The sequence below is a fragment of the Prosopis cineraria genome, unplaced genomic scaffold, assembly GCF_029017545.1.
Source record: "Prosopis cineraria cultivar Desert tree isolate PC_DT_omini unplaced genomic scaffold, ASM2901754v1 PC839, whole genome shotgun sequence".
In the NCBI taxonomy this organism is placed as follows: domain Eukaryota; kingdom Viridiplantae; phylum Streptophyta; class Magnoliopsida; order Fabales; family Fabaceae; genus Prosopis; species Prosopis cineraria.
Window position 1 is genome coordinate 27,080 of NW_026556164.1, and position 13,646 is coordinate 40,725.

Consider the following 13,646-nt stretch of genomic DNA (forward strand, 5'->3'; position numbering starts at 1 on the left):
GAGTGGATTAAGGAATTAAATTATGTTCTTTTATTCTAAGAAAATGATGAAGAAATAAAGGCAGATTATGCTCGGTCAACGCATGATAGATCTTTACTTGGCCAACTTGAATTCAATAACGAACTCATATATTTTATATTTGTCGAAATTCATCACTTCAATTTTAATAAAGTGCAAGGTTTATAAGTGTATTTAGTGTGGCGAATTAAAGTTTAAGTTTTTTTCTAAAAATTTATATTTATTGTCTGATCATATATCAAGAAAATTGCCTGATTAAGAAAGTACATGTGTATAATAAAATAAAAAAAAGTGCAAGGTTTAAAGAACTAATCATGAAAACTTACCCCATAAAGTTATAAAAAGTTGTACAAAATCGTGTTGTTTCAAATATATTTTACAAAAGAATCTTAATGATAGTAAATTCTTTTAATTTTTTATGTACAGACAAACTCCGTATATTTTAAACTATGAGATATATTTTCTAAATATTTAGCTGTATGCAGATGATTTTTATAACAAATGATAGTTTTTATTTTTGAGGTGATGAATTGACAGACAATAGAAAATCATCGATACAAGCTTAAATACAAGGAGTTTAATGTTATGAGATTTAAAAATTAAGAATAATTTATGTAACTTAAATTCAGGAATTATGTAACAAATAAAGAAACAATAATTAATAAAAAAAGTAAAGTATTTGTATACATGAAAACTGCGTACACATACATAACTGATGGCGATTACTGCAACACTAAAAGTAACAACGGAAGAGAGAAAAATATTTGAGCAAATTGGCGCACGCCACCAAGTGAATATGCAATATTGCAGTAATGCATCTCCTAATACTAAATTTTGCATTAATTAGGTTTATATAGCTGGTATATATAATTAATCCACCATATTATATTATGTTTCGAATATTATGATACAGTAATCAACATGTTCACTTTTTGCCTTCGTTACTTCATTATGGTGCAAATGGAGATTATATTATAATTATTACTATTTTAATGCGGTGCACGCCTGGTTTAGAGAGATATATAGGGACCTCATTTGAATTGAAAAAAAAATGATTTATATATGAGTATTCCATGACGATTAAATGAAAAAGAAAATGCCCCAAACCTATTAATTTCTGTCTTTAAAAGAAAATGACGGTCGCCATAAAATGGCACGCGATCAATGAAACAACGTTGGGAATTTCGATTCTATTAGCCTAGCGAGCGTCATGACATAATTAATTTTATAATTAATGAATGAATTGGAAGAGAATATATATGTGACAGTGTCATCAAAGGAACGTTGTTTCGGGCTGAATTTCTTTCCACTGTATTTTCCCTTTACTGCTTCTCCGTTATAAATCTAAATCATCTAAATTAAATTTATATTATTAAAAATTATCAAACTTAAGTCATCAAATGCAATATGGTCTAGATCTGCAGTGTTTCCTTCACTATAGAGGAGAAAAGCTAATTCCCACTGTTATGAGATATGAATGAGGCAACAAATTTTTTTTTTTTCAGCCTATTAGAGTAGGGAACAATTGTGATATGTTGTGAAATGGATAACAATTTTTATATTGCTTATTTAAAAATTTTATTTTAACACTTGAAAATTGCTACGTGTTTTATTTTATAGAATAATGTTCAAATGGTGTTAAATATCTGTTGCTTAATTAAAGTAGGGATTAATAACAACATACAAAAATTGTTATTTATACAATTTTCAGATGTTGGTAAATATCTGTTGCTTAATTAAAGTAGGGATTAATAACAACATACAAAAACTGTTATTTATACCTATATTAAGCATTATTTTTAGAATTGTTACAATAAAAACTACTACCTCCATCCTAAATTATAGTGCAATTTTAAAAGAGTTTCTCTATCATAAAGTATAAAACAATTTGAGTCGATTAATGTTTTATTAAATATACCAATTTCAATATTACCCTTCCCCTCTTTATAATTAATTTTTATCTTTTTTTAATATATTAAATGATATGTATTTTTGAAAGTTTATATTTTTATTTTAAAAAGATAAGGTTGTTAAATATATTTAATGAAATTTATTGATATATAAAATTTTATTTAAAAATATTTTATAATTTAAAACGAATTGAGTATTATCTAAAGCAAAAAAACTGTTGTAGTGAAGGTAAAAAAATTATATCAATGTGAAGTGGGCTCAGGGTACCAAATGCTTCTCAGGAAAAAGAGAAAAAAAAAAAAAAGTGAACGGGACGTTGTGATGCACGTGAACAAAATCAAATTTTTCTTTCCTTTTTATTTATTTATTTATTTTGAAAGGAAAGGACTAATGGTCATGGACCCGGAGTTCTAATTTTGTGCAAGTAGCACTGTCGGTTTGAATGGCAAATAAAAAAAAAAAATGTCGGTTTGAGCAACTTGTCACACCGCGTGAACTTGCATGCTTGCAAGTAGTAATATTAAAATACTAAATTGTTTACTTAAAAGCATAAAAGGGTTGAAATTAAAGAGCATATATAAAAATGATGTAACACTTTAGTTATTGTTTGGTTGGGAAAAAGGAGGGGAGGGAAGCCTTGTTTGGTTTGAAAATTTTTTTCCTTTCTTTTAAATTGAGGAGATTCAGAGGAAAGCCGTATAATTTTATTGCACAATAATTAATATGTCATTTCTTTTAATCATTACTCTTTGTTTTTTTTAAAAACAAGTTTAGCAATGACGGATTTTAAAGCCATATATTCCATTGATTCTCCAATGTGGAGGATATCGCCATAATCTCTGGTTTTTCATCACATCGTTTTCTTCACTACAAATTTTCCTCTTATTGCTTCCATATTGACCTTTCTACTTCCCCATTATTGTTCATCCATCATTTTCTTGCTATTACACGTGTCTTTCTAAGTTCGCTTACTGTTTATCCATGGTGTTTGCTTGCTGAGTTTGAATTTCGTCATTGTAAATAACTAACACACATGTCTGACTATTTCACCATTAAATAAAAGATAAAATTATGTGTGTATATTGCAAGTAATAATTATGTATTGTAATTATAATCATATATATTTAACAATAATAATTATATATTTATAATTACATGTTAAGAACATTCATAACTATATTTTATTAAAAAAAATTTTAATAAGATATGGATAAAGTTGTTTATATAAAATTATTTTTCCTCTCCTCTCCTCCTCTAAAACCAAACAAAGCCTAAGAATATAAAATGATTTGTTCTTGATTGATTGATACGCTCCTAAACACAAGAGCATCTTGTTTTATTAAAATAGATAAATTAATTAATTAAAGGTTTGGTTTGGTATGAGATATTGGAATACACCCAAATGAGTGTAGTACAATAAGTTCACTTTTTGAGTTGAATGCTGATTTCTGCAACTGGAATTGTTAATTAATTACAAGGCGATATGCAATACTGCATGCATGCCTGTTCTAGACTTAAATTCAAAACACGGAAGATTGACAAAATCCTAAAACATAATTAAAAAAAAAACAGTAAATTTTTTATTTGATTTCTTTTATGTAATTTATTGTTGGCCTTCTTAACAATTACGTAAAAATATCCTCGCTAAACGCCTAAACCTTGAGTTTTATGCGTGAGTCTGAAAGACCCATTGTTCTCGATTTTTGTATGCCATATTGCAGTTGATTCTATATATTTATATATAAAATATAAAATATAAAGTAAATGGTTCTGGGTCTATGAATTGAAAATATTGAACAAAGAATGCAGAAAATGGCATGCGATGAGTCTGAGTCAAGTCAGAGGAGAGTGACAAATAGGTCCAAGGACCAGTTAATTTAAATGAAGTCTTAAGTATTAAATTTTAAAAATTTTAAAAGTTTGGCTCTCAATTTTATAAATTTATTATGATAAATTTATAATTTATTTTTAAATTTTAATATAGTTGAAGAATAAATAAATTTATTTTCCTGTTAAATTTTGCAACACATGTTATAAATTCATCGTAATGAAGTTGTAAAATTGAGAATTGAATTTATAAATTTTAAAATTTAACACTCAATATTTAATTTAAATTAATTAATCCCGTTGAAATATTCTCCCATAAAGTCAACCTTGCAGGTTTCAATTTTTTTTAATGATTGCATGATGTTATTTTATAATTAATAGGACGAGAAGCAGTTTTGAAGTATGATTTATGAAAGCTTGTGAGGTGAGAATATCGTAAACAAGAAAATAAATAAATAGTAATAATAGTAATAGGAGACACATATATAAAAAGAAATTTATGTGTAATAAACATAGTGGTTGAGTATGATTTTCATTAAACAAGGGGTTTGAATTTTACGAACAGGAAAAATTACGAGGAGAGAATTGCCCCAATTGAATGAATAGTACTCAAAATTAATGCGATGATACTAAATATCAAATGAATGAAGGGAATGGATAAGGCAAAAATGGTGGCGGATGGAACCAAAACTAAACGCTACAAAACTGTGAGTCAAACTGCCAACAAAGCAAAAGTCCATTTGAATTTGACCTTTCAGGAGCACAAGTATAATATGCTATGCTATCTACTTATTTTTCTTTGACCACTTTGGTCACCTTGGAAGGTCCATGGGTAAATGTAAGAAATGAGCACAATCTCGTTGGCTCTATTAGCTTAAATCCCACAAAATCTTGAAAGTGGATTCCTGGTCATATACTTTTATTTTCTTGTTTCTCGTTGACAGATTTCTCAATGATATTGGGTTTTAGCCGTGTTGACCTCATTGGCCACCGGAAAATTATCAATTGATGAATTAATTTGTTGTGAAAGCACTTGCTCCTTTTTGAAGTGCATTTCTATTGCAAATATTTGAAAATTAACTCAACTCATGCTTTTATTTTTTTATTTTTTGTGTGTTTTTTTTTTTACCACAAACACAAGACATTGTTAGCTGTCGCCAGCCTTTTTGACAAGTAGAAGCTTATAAGACGCTGATCCAAGGATGACAAGACAAGACTCTTCTTCTCTTCTTATAAAAATACATTTGAATGAGCAATTCAGTATTTATAATTTTTTAATTCAATAAACTATAAGAACTGAGTTGTATTAAATTAAGATCCAAGAATTAAATCAGTTGAGAAAAAATTTAGACTGAGTTATTTTTTAAAAAAAAGTTATCGCATTGTTCATCAGTTTCATAAATTATACGGCTTGCTTGCCGAATATAATGATTTTACCACGTCTACGTTCAAATCCAGAATTCATTACTAACTAAATTTCACACGTCCTTGAGTTTGAGGTGTGTCAACTATATCATCATTACTGCAGTTTGGATCTTGAAGAGATCAAGTGAAGAGAAAGAAAATCACCAGGGTTATTCATTGAGATAATTGATGCATTATCAATCTAAAATAATTCAAATTATTAATCAATATTGAAATTATATTCTTAAAAATACAAACTCTAATTAAGTAGCAGTCCTCCGTAGGGAGAACATCTTTTGATTTTGATGCTTATCTTTAATATGGCTCTTCCAGTTATGATTTAAAATTTTTTATATTTTAATAAATACAGAATTTAAAATAAATGTATTCTATAACTGTCACTCTTCAAAGAAAATAAATTTATCATTGAAAAAGTTATAGATTAAGAATTTTAAATGTAGACCATCAAAATTATATTTTTAATTGCAGACCATCAACATCAATTTTTTTTTTTTTTAAATAAAGGTTTCACATTCAACACGCGCATTGGAGGTAGGGTAGTGTTACCATGGCCCGCACCTACGGAGAAAGTTTTAGCGATCTGAATTCTGAAGGAGCAGCGTCGGTAGGGGAAGAGTAAGGGAGAAAGAAGCAAGAAGGGCATCGTACGTTGGAGGATTATGTTTCCATGGGTTAGACAACAGAATTTAATGCCGCTCCATATGGCATGAAGAATCAACTATCGATTTCGCTTCATCCATGACATGGCCCATTGTGAATTTTCCATCCAACTGCGCGCGTGCGTGCGTGCGTGCGTGCGTGGGTTTTGTGTATTTATTTTAACACTGCAACGACAGAACCAGCCTTTAATCTCAAAACAAAATAAACAAACTTTACACTTATTAAATTAAAATATACATTTAATTTTTTAACTTTATATAACATTTTATTTTAATCCCTTAACTTTATAAAATATTTTTTAAAATTTTTTTTAATTTTTTACTTTTATTTCAATAAATTTTTAAATATTAACAAAAAATTCTTAAATATTGACATATTAAGTTTAACTTTTTTAAATAATAGTAATCGATACAAAAAAAACTATTTAAAATTGATAATATTAAGGTTATAGGATTAAAAATAATTCCCTCCATTTTAAATTATAAAACACTTTTAAATAAAATCTCACATAATAAATTTTATTAAATACATTTAATAACCTTATCTTTTCAAAATAAAAATATAAACTTCCCAAAATACCTATTGTTTAATATATTAAAAAAAAGAATAAAAATTAATTATAGAAAAAAAAGAAAAATTAAAATAAACCTATTTAATGAAACATTAATCTTTTTTAAAAAATTTATATTCTAAAACGTCAAATCTTTCACAAAAGTATCTTATAATTTAAGAGGAAAAGAATACTTTACAAAATTAAAAGATCAAATTAAAACCTTATATAAAGTTAAAGAATTAAAAACCATACTTTAACCTTAAAAATATTAGTTATAATTTTGAAAAAAAAAAAAAATCATTTCTACCTTCCTTTGTAATTAATAATCATAATTAATTATTGTTTAAACATTCAAATAACAATAAATAAGGGGTAAAATTAAAGAAAAAAACATTAATTACTCTGACCTTGTCTTATATTTTGGAAGAGAAAACTTTTGAACTTCATCGTATATTAAAAACTGGAATAGTATTCTTAAAATAACAGGATTTTTTTCCTTGGTTTCACTCACAACATATATTTCATTAATTGAAAGAAAAATCCGGATGTCACTATGCTAACCAAAAAGGAAAAAAAGAATCAGAGGGAGGGAGATCGGAGTTATACAACCACAGGAAGGCACATTAAAGTTCCTAGAATTCACTAAACACTGATCTAAAAGTCATAGGTAGGAACATGGGAAAGTGGGGAGACACTGTGGAGCAGAAGAAAAAGAATATACTGGTCACTTAGCATGTGACTGGAAAATCTCACTTGTTCCCCCTGAAATACATGTAGACTTTCTGCACAAACAAAACAAGAAGACAAACAAAATCATCATGAATATTTGCAAACATGTTTTCTTAACAATATCTAAGCAAATCAAGGTGCTGAGAGTGCAGAAGGCAAATAAACGTCACACTTTAGTATCCTAACAACCTATCAGACAAATACCATGAAAGAAGACGCTAGTTTGAAACATCCAAACCATCCTTCTAGGGGTACTAAATTGCTCGCTTGAGTAAAATCCAAAGTGCAATTAAGCCTAGAATACAAAATAGAGGTGAAGGTTGCTGCAAGTTATAGTAATTTGTTTCAATCCAGTGTTAATATACGTATGTATTGTTTTTATCCCATAACCCCTTGCGCAACTACGATTCTTCCGACTTCAATTACAGCCTCAGTCCTGAAGAAAATCAACTATAATTGTCAGTATACCATGATAAATTATATTACAGTTCTTCTCCTTTTGCAAACACAGCTAAGATGTATTTCAATACTTGGCAAAGTTTTTAATCTCGATCACAAATAAAGCCTTCATATGGAGTAATAATACCTCAGCACTCTAACCAAAGTGAACAGGTCCTTGCTTGTTTAGTCATAATTCTAAAGCATCTCTCTACGGTTCTAAACACTTGAACCTCTCCTCGACATATGAGTCCATTCATCCAAGTATTTTTTATAACCAGAACATCTGGGCTGAAATCCTAGTTTAAAGCATGCTAACATTTACTTCAGTCCACGTACTTATCTACTCAGTATCCAGGAAAAAAAAAAATATTAGCCTACTATTTAACATCAATGATCTATCAGCCGCAAGTTTCAACCACATCAAGGTATTACTGCCCTAGAGATTGACGAAGAGGCGAGAGAGAGAGGGAGAGGAAGATATACTGATGATGATGAAAAATGAGATTACAATATTAACACAATTACCATTTGTCCGAAAACATGAAACAAGATAAAATGGGCAATGCAAAACCAATGCAAATGTTCGGCTCCTCACCTGAACCACCCACAAGCTTAGTAGAGTCTCCAAGCAAAACAAGCCAAATCCAACCAAATAGAATATCTGCAATAATACCGATCAAAATTGACAGAAACAAATGTGAAAGTAAAACCTTATTTCTTTATACGGTACTTACGGTTTTATTATTACTAACTTAACCAAATCAATAGACTATCTATACTCCATATACCAAAAATAGGGAAAAATATGATTTTTTTCATTACATCACCCCATTAACTGAATCAATTACTGGTCTTTCACAATCCTAATCCCAACATTATAAGTTACCTTACATTCTATTCAAGGGCCAAGTCACCTGTCTTCTAGAATAGAATGACTGTGCCAGTTCCATAATAGAACAAAGTCAAAATTTGTCCTAACCCCTAATTTTCTGAAGGAAGATTCTAGGATTCTTGCGTTGGTTGATCTCATGTGGTTTAGTGCTGTGATCTTTTTAGGAAACAGATTTAGTGATTCAAGAGTATAGGATTGTAGGTTGATCATCCTAGATATCTGTAGATATCTGCAAGAGATATCAAGAAATCAATCAAAATTGGCACAAACAGAAGTGGTGGAACTTATTTTCCATCAGAACTTCAGCATACGATAAAGTAGGGAACTTTTTCTCTGCTTTGCTATATCACAGTTTAATACGAAAAAATATCTTGGAGGTTCTATCAAAAGGCTAACAGCCTTCATGACTTTTCAATTTTAAAACATAAAAGTAATAGCTTATGCTTATTTTGACCAATGTCCCCATTGGTAAGTGCACCTAAGTTGTCTCAGTATAATTTTCAAGATTAACGCATCAGATAGGAACAAGCTTCCCCTCATGTCGTGCAATATCTTTGAACAGCAATAAACATGTAGATAAGATTAGTTCAAATGACGCAACAAATACAACGTACCCAACGAATACATGGTCTGAGAAGACATCAATTGCGGCAAGAATACCCCTGAAATTTTGAAAGCATTCAATATAAACAGAAAAGGAATATATGCTGCTATAATATGTTACACATAAATAAATAGAAGGGTGCCCATAAGATAATACCACAAAGTGACATTCGAATTCATTTAAATTTTAGCAGCAAATACTTTAAAGTGTTTTTAAAATCAATCAATTATATATCAAAGTTGCAGCAGTTCCCTTACACCTTAACAAAATTAATTATTAGAATATGGCAGTACCAGCTCATGCAGTCCCATAAGGTGGCATTTCTTAAGTGAACAATTAAGCTGGATACTTCTAATTACCAACGTCCATCATCATAATCCACCAACATGATTTAGGATTTGATCCCACATACCCCCCCCAGGGGGGGGCGGGGATTTTTTTTTTTTTTTTTCCTTGGCCTTTTGAGGCATACTTCATTACGAAATTGCAATCAATCAGATTAAGTATTTAACAACTCCCAACTTCAATAGAGCAAACTTGGAAATAGGATTTGTAAATGGTAGAATAGAACTTACGTCAATGACTTTCCATGAAAAACAACCGGAGGAGCAATAGCAGCAAAGACACAAAACGCAATATGCAGCTGCATCATGCCAAGGCAATTAAGAGAAGGATTAATACATTACCCACTCACTAGTTTGCCAGCAATAAGTAATAGATTCACATACCATGTAAATCAGGAAAAAACCAACCAAACTTGAATGCACTATCTGTCCTGCATATCAGAAAGAATCATGCCATCAACATGCAGTATTCTTGTTCTATAAGTTAAAGCCACTGCTATACATGCTTTGCATGTTGAATATACACAGACTACTGCGTAAGGCCTTTTCATATTTTTCTTTACAGCTTTACAAGTTTCATCATACATAATGAGTGGGTTAAATCCATTACTATTCTCTCCACCTGTTACTATAGGGGAAAGAGGTAGCACTAGACAAATAGTAGCCCTAAATCCTTGACGCTTTTACTAAGTTAAAATGATAGTAAAGAAAAGGAAGCAATACTAGAGCAGTGCAGTTTACCTCACGGCATTATAGAGGGGCCTATACCAAAGCACGTACGACATGGGAACTCCAAGTAAGTGTAGATCACAGCAAGGAAAAAAATTTTAACCCCTGCACATTGTAAAACACTAACCTAAGGATCCAAATCACAACACAAACCAGAGGGTAGCAAGAACCCAAATACAGTAAAAACATTGAGAGGAAGAGAAGTAAGCTCACCACCGCCTCTAATCCAACATACAGTCACAGCAACTACATTAAAAAACCAGGCAGAGAACAATTCCTGAAACAAATCATTAAATAATCAGTAAAAAGATCAAAATGATAGAAAAATCGTATAGTGGAGTATTATTGAGGAATTTATAACTCTAATATGTAATGAGTGAAAAGTATAAACAAACAGAAGGACCAGGACAAGAAAAACAAGAGAAATGACAAGGGAAGTTTCGAAGTGGAAAAAACTGTATCATTGGACAGCACAAACGATTATTAAATGGAAAAGGAGAACCTGGAACAATTTATCAGAAATACAGACGCACATTGCAAATGATATGTTACCCAGACAACTAGTTAAAGATAAAATTCAGGGACACGATTCAAACATAATTGCAACTAACAGTTTCATGAACTAGCATATCATTGGCAATGGAAATACTAATTATAAGTCCCCATACCTAACCAACTTGCAAAGGCCAGATATTGCATCCTTTGAGCATGAGCCGGTATCTCATTGGCAATATCATGATGAATGATTGGGAAAAATGGAGGCCAATTCTTATCATGAGCAGGAACACCAGCTGATAAGCATATTTTGGAAGGAACAGTGAACTAAAATAAGCTATTGACTCAGCAATCAACACAATTTCTGAAAAGCAACAAGACAGTTAATTGAGAATAATTGAGAAGGTTGTGTCATAGTCTTATCAGTAACCTTGAGAAAGAGCTTCTTCTCTCCTTTTTATATCCTGCAGAAACATTTCAAAATAGTCAAGAACTTAGTCTTTTTTTCTTTTTTCTTTTTTTTGGAGCAGCAAGGAAGTAGCTGTATTTAAATGATACCAACATATACAAAGGGAACAGCTGAATGTAAGGAAAAGACAATGGAGGCAGAGACAATAGACAATAAATCAAAAAGATAAAAATGATATAATTATAAACCAAAAAAGAAACTCGCCTTTTCTTCCTTTTCAGATCTGATTCCCAAGCTGCTAGTTCTTGCTCTTTTTTCCTAGTGTCCTATGAATGCACCGTAAGTTTTTCAAAAAAAATAATAATAATAGGGGGGGGGGACGTATAGATCAACCTCACAGGAAAAAAGAGCCCTCAAAATTCTTCAAATTAGCGAACATAATTACATGTTTGTTATCTAATGGAATATCAACTGTAGCATCATGTCTTTGACCAAAACCCAATGGTTCAGATGCCAGTGGCGGAATACGTGATTTTGATCCAGGAGCAGATGCACCATTCTGCAATATTTTCCCAACAAAAAAAACGTAAACCACATACCCTGACCATAAATAGACTAAATTATTCAATGCCAAGGGCTTCCAGAACACAGGAAAGGTGCTTAATACCATACCAAAACCAACCTTTTTTGCCATTGAAAAACGCATCTTATCAAAATTTCAAAAAATAGTAGCAATTCCCTGCCTGAAAATTATAGTAAAGGGTTGCATCATGTTTACTTGAATCGTATGTTCCTGGATAGCCTAATTTGATCAGTAAGCAACTTAACAAAGCTTTACACACTTTTCATCACCCATGTTACTCAAGTGAACAGCATCATTCTATCCTTTTAGGTATTATCATATCACTATTTATTTTAGGGACACACAAGACAGACAGCCATATTTTCTGTTTTAAATTATTGAGGTAAATTCCTGATTTCTATGCACATATTATCTGCACACATGTTTTCTCTTTCTTCTTTTGATAAAGCAGCCAGATTGAAAGGGTAGAAGAAACTATTAACATTGTCTTCATGATTTTCATTGACTTCCATATCACAGCACACGTTTAGAACGACATCTCTTTTTCAAATTCACCATTAATATTAAAATAATAAAAATTACATATCTAAAATTATAAAATGTTGTAATGGAAACTAGCTATTTATCTCACTCGTCTTAAGATTTTATAAATGTATGGCCATTTTTGAAGGATTTATGACTGATGATTAACATGTCCCTATAAATTTTAAGCTTTTGTCTCTTCTTTATGCTGTTTTAATACATGTAAAAATCTTAGTTAAGTAAATTGCACTCCATAATTTTATGAAATAGCATCAATTTTACACAATGCCAGCAAGTCAACGTAAGTTTTGGTACAATAAGTGTAATGTATTCTACCATGATCTGTTCATATCTGCAGAACTAAGCGATGTCCTCTGTTTCCACCTTATAAACTTATCCATTAGTATGAAAACTTGTTTAGATGAAAATTTGTCTTCCTATGTAGAATGATTGAAGGGGAGAAAAAGGAATTGCAACCCCTCTTTTTTCAATATTTATTTTTTCTGTAGTTTTTTTTTTTAAAAAAAAAAAAAATTAGACTGTCAGTGAATCTTTTTAGGGAAAAATACACTGGGGTACCTTGTGGTTTGGCCCAATTCCACTTTTTTACCATGTAGTATAATTCCCTCTTTTAGGAAGGAATGGAAACATGTACAATCAAAAGAATCTATGAGCATCAGGGATTTTGTAAAATAGCAAAAGCTAGAATTTTTTTTTAAAAAAAATTACAAATCAAACGGTATCTTTCCCTTTCTGATGGAATATATAGAAACACATCCCGATTCATAAATATACGATTTCCCTACAAAAAATATCCAACTTCCATGCTTTGACAGCCAAACTCCTCCGTTGGCAAATTGAAATACCAAATCTGACAATTGACACACGCAACACAATATTTCTTGAGTTTGCCACTAAAGGGAATCATTAATTTTTTTTTTTTTTAACTACAACTATCTAGTATCTGTTATAGCCAACTATTCTAGATTCAAGCATTATAGGATCTAAATAGGAGTAGCTCTTCTATAGTGATTTTTTTTTCCATTAATAAGGTTCACAACATCAACTTTATTTAAAAAAATATTAAGTCCATTCCACTTAACCCAACCATTGTTGGCAAATATTGTCCCCAATTCCGCCTTGAAGTACAAATTCCTAATTTAAAAAGTATTGAGTATTGAAATTCCTTCCTCAACTAATGGCAGTTCCAAATTCCAAAGTAGAGTTGGACCAAACCAAAGGATGCCATACCTATTTTATCCTCATTTTAATGAGGAAAGATTTTATGGGGATGCCAATAAATTTCCATGTTTGAGCATCAAATTAGAGACCCAAGTGGGGAAGACTCTGGTTTGACAGTCTAGATCTGCAGTGAATGTGAACTGCATTAGTTAAGGGAACCATTTCTTTCAGCCGCAACAATGGGGAACCCCTAATATTTCGTCCCTCTTTATTACTATCATGTACAAAGTCCCAGTCCATTCCAATTCCTGTAAATATTATC

At 30.7% G+C, this 13,646-nt stretch overlaps 1 protein-coding gene across 1 annotated transcript; it reads right to left on the reverse strand.

The window, feature by feature from the left end:
• Positions 1–6,895: 6,895 nt before the first annotated feature.
• Positions 6,896–11,178, reverse strand: LOC129298528 (secretory carrier-associated membrane protein 5-like). The gene is given in 12 exon segments (XM_054936947.1): positions 6,896–7,176; positions 8,160–8,225; positions 9,070–9,118; positions 9,636–9,703; positions 9,789–9,809; positions 9,811–9,835; positions 10,146–10,206; positions 10,209–10,238; positions 10,347–10,389; positions 10,391–10,410; positions 10,802–10,924; positions 11,059–11,178. Coding segments are annotated over 12 exon segments (585 nt in total). The 5' UTR covers positions 11,105–11,178; the 3' UTR covers positions 6,896–7,143.
• Between the last annotated feature and the right edge of the window lie 2,468 nt (positions 11,179–13,646).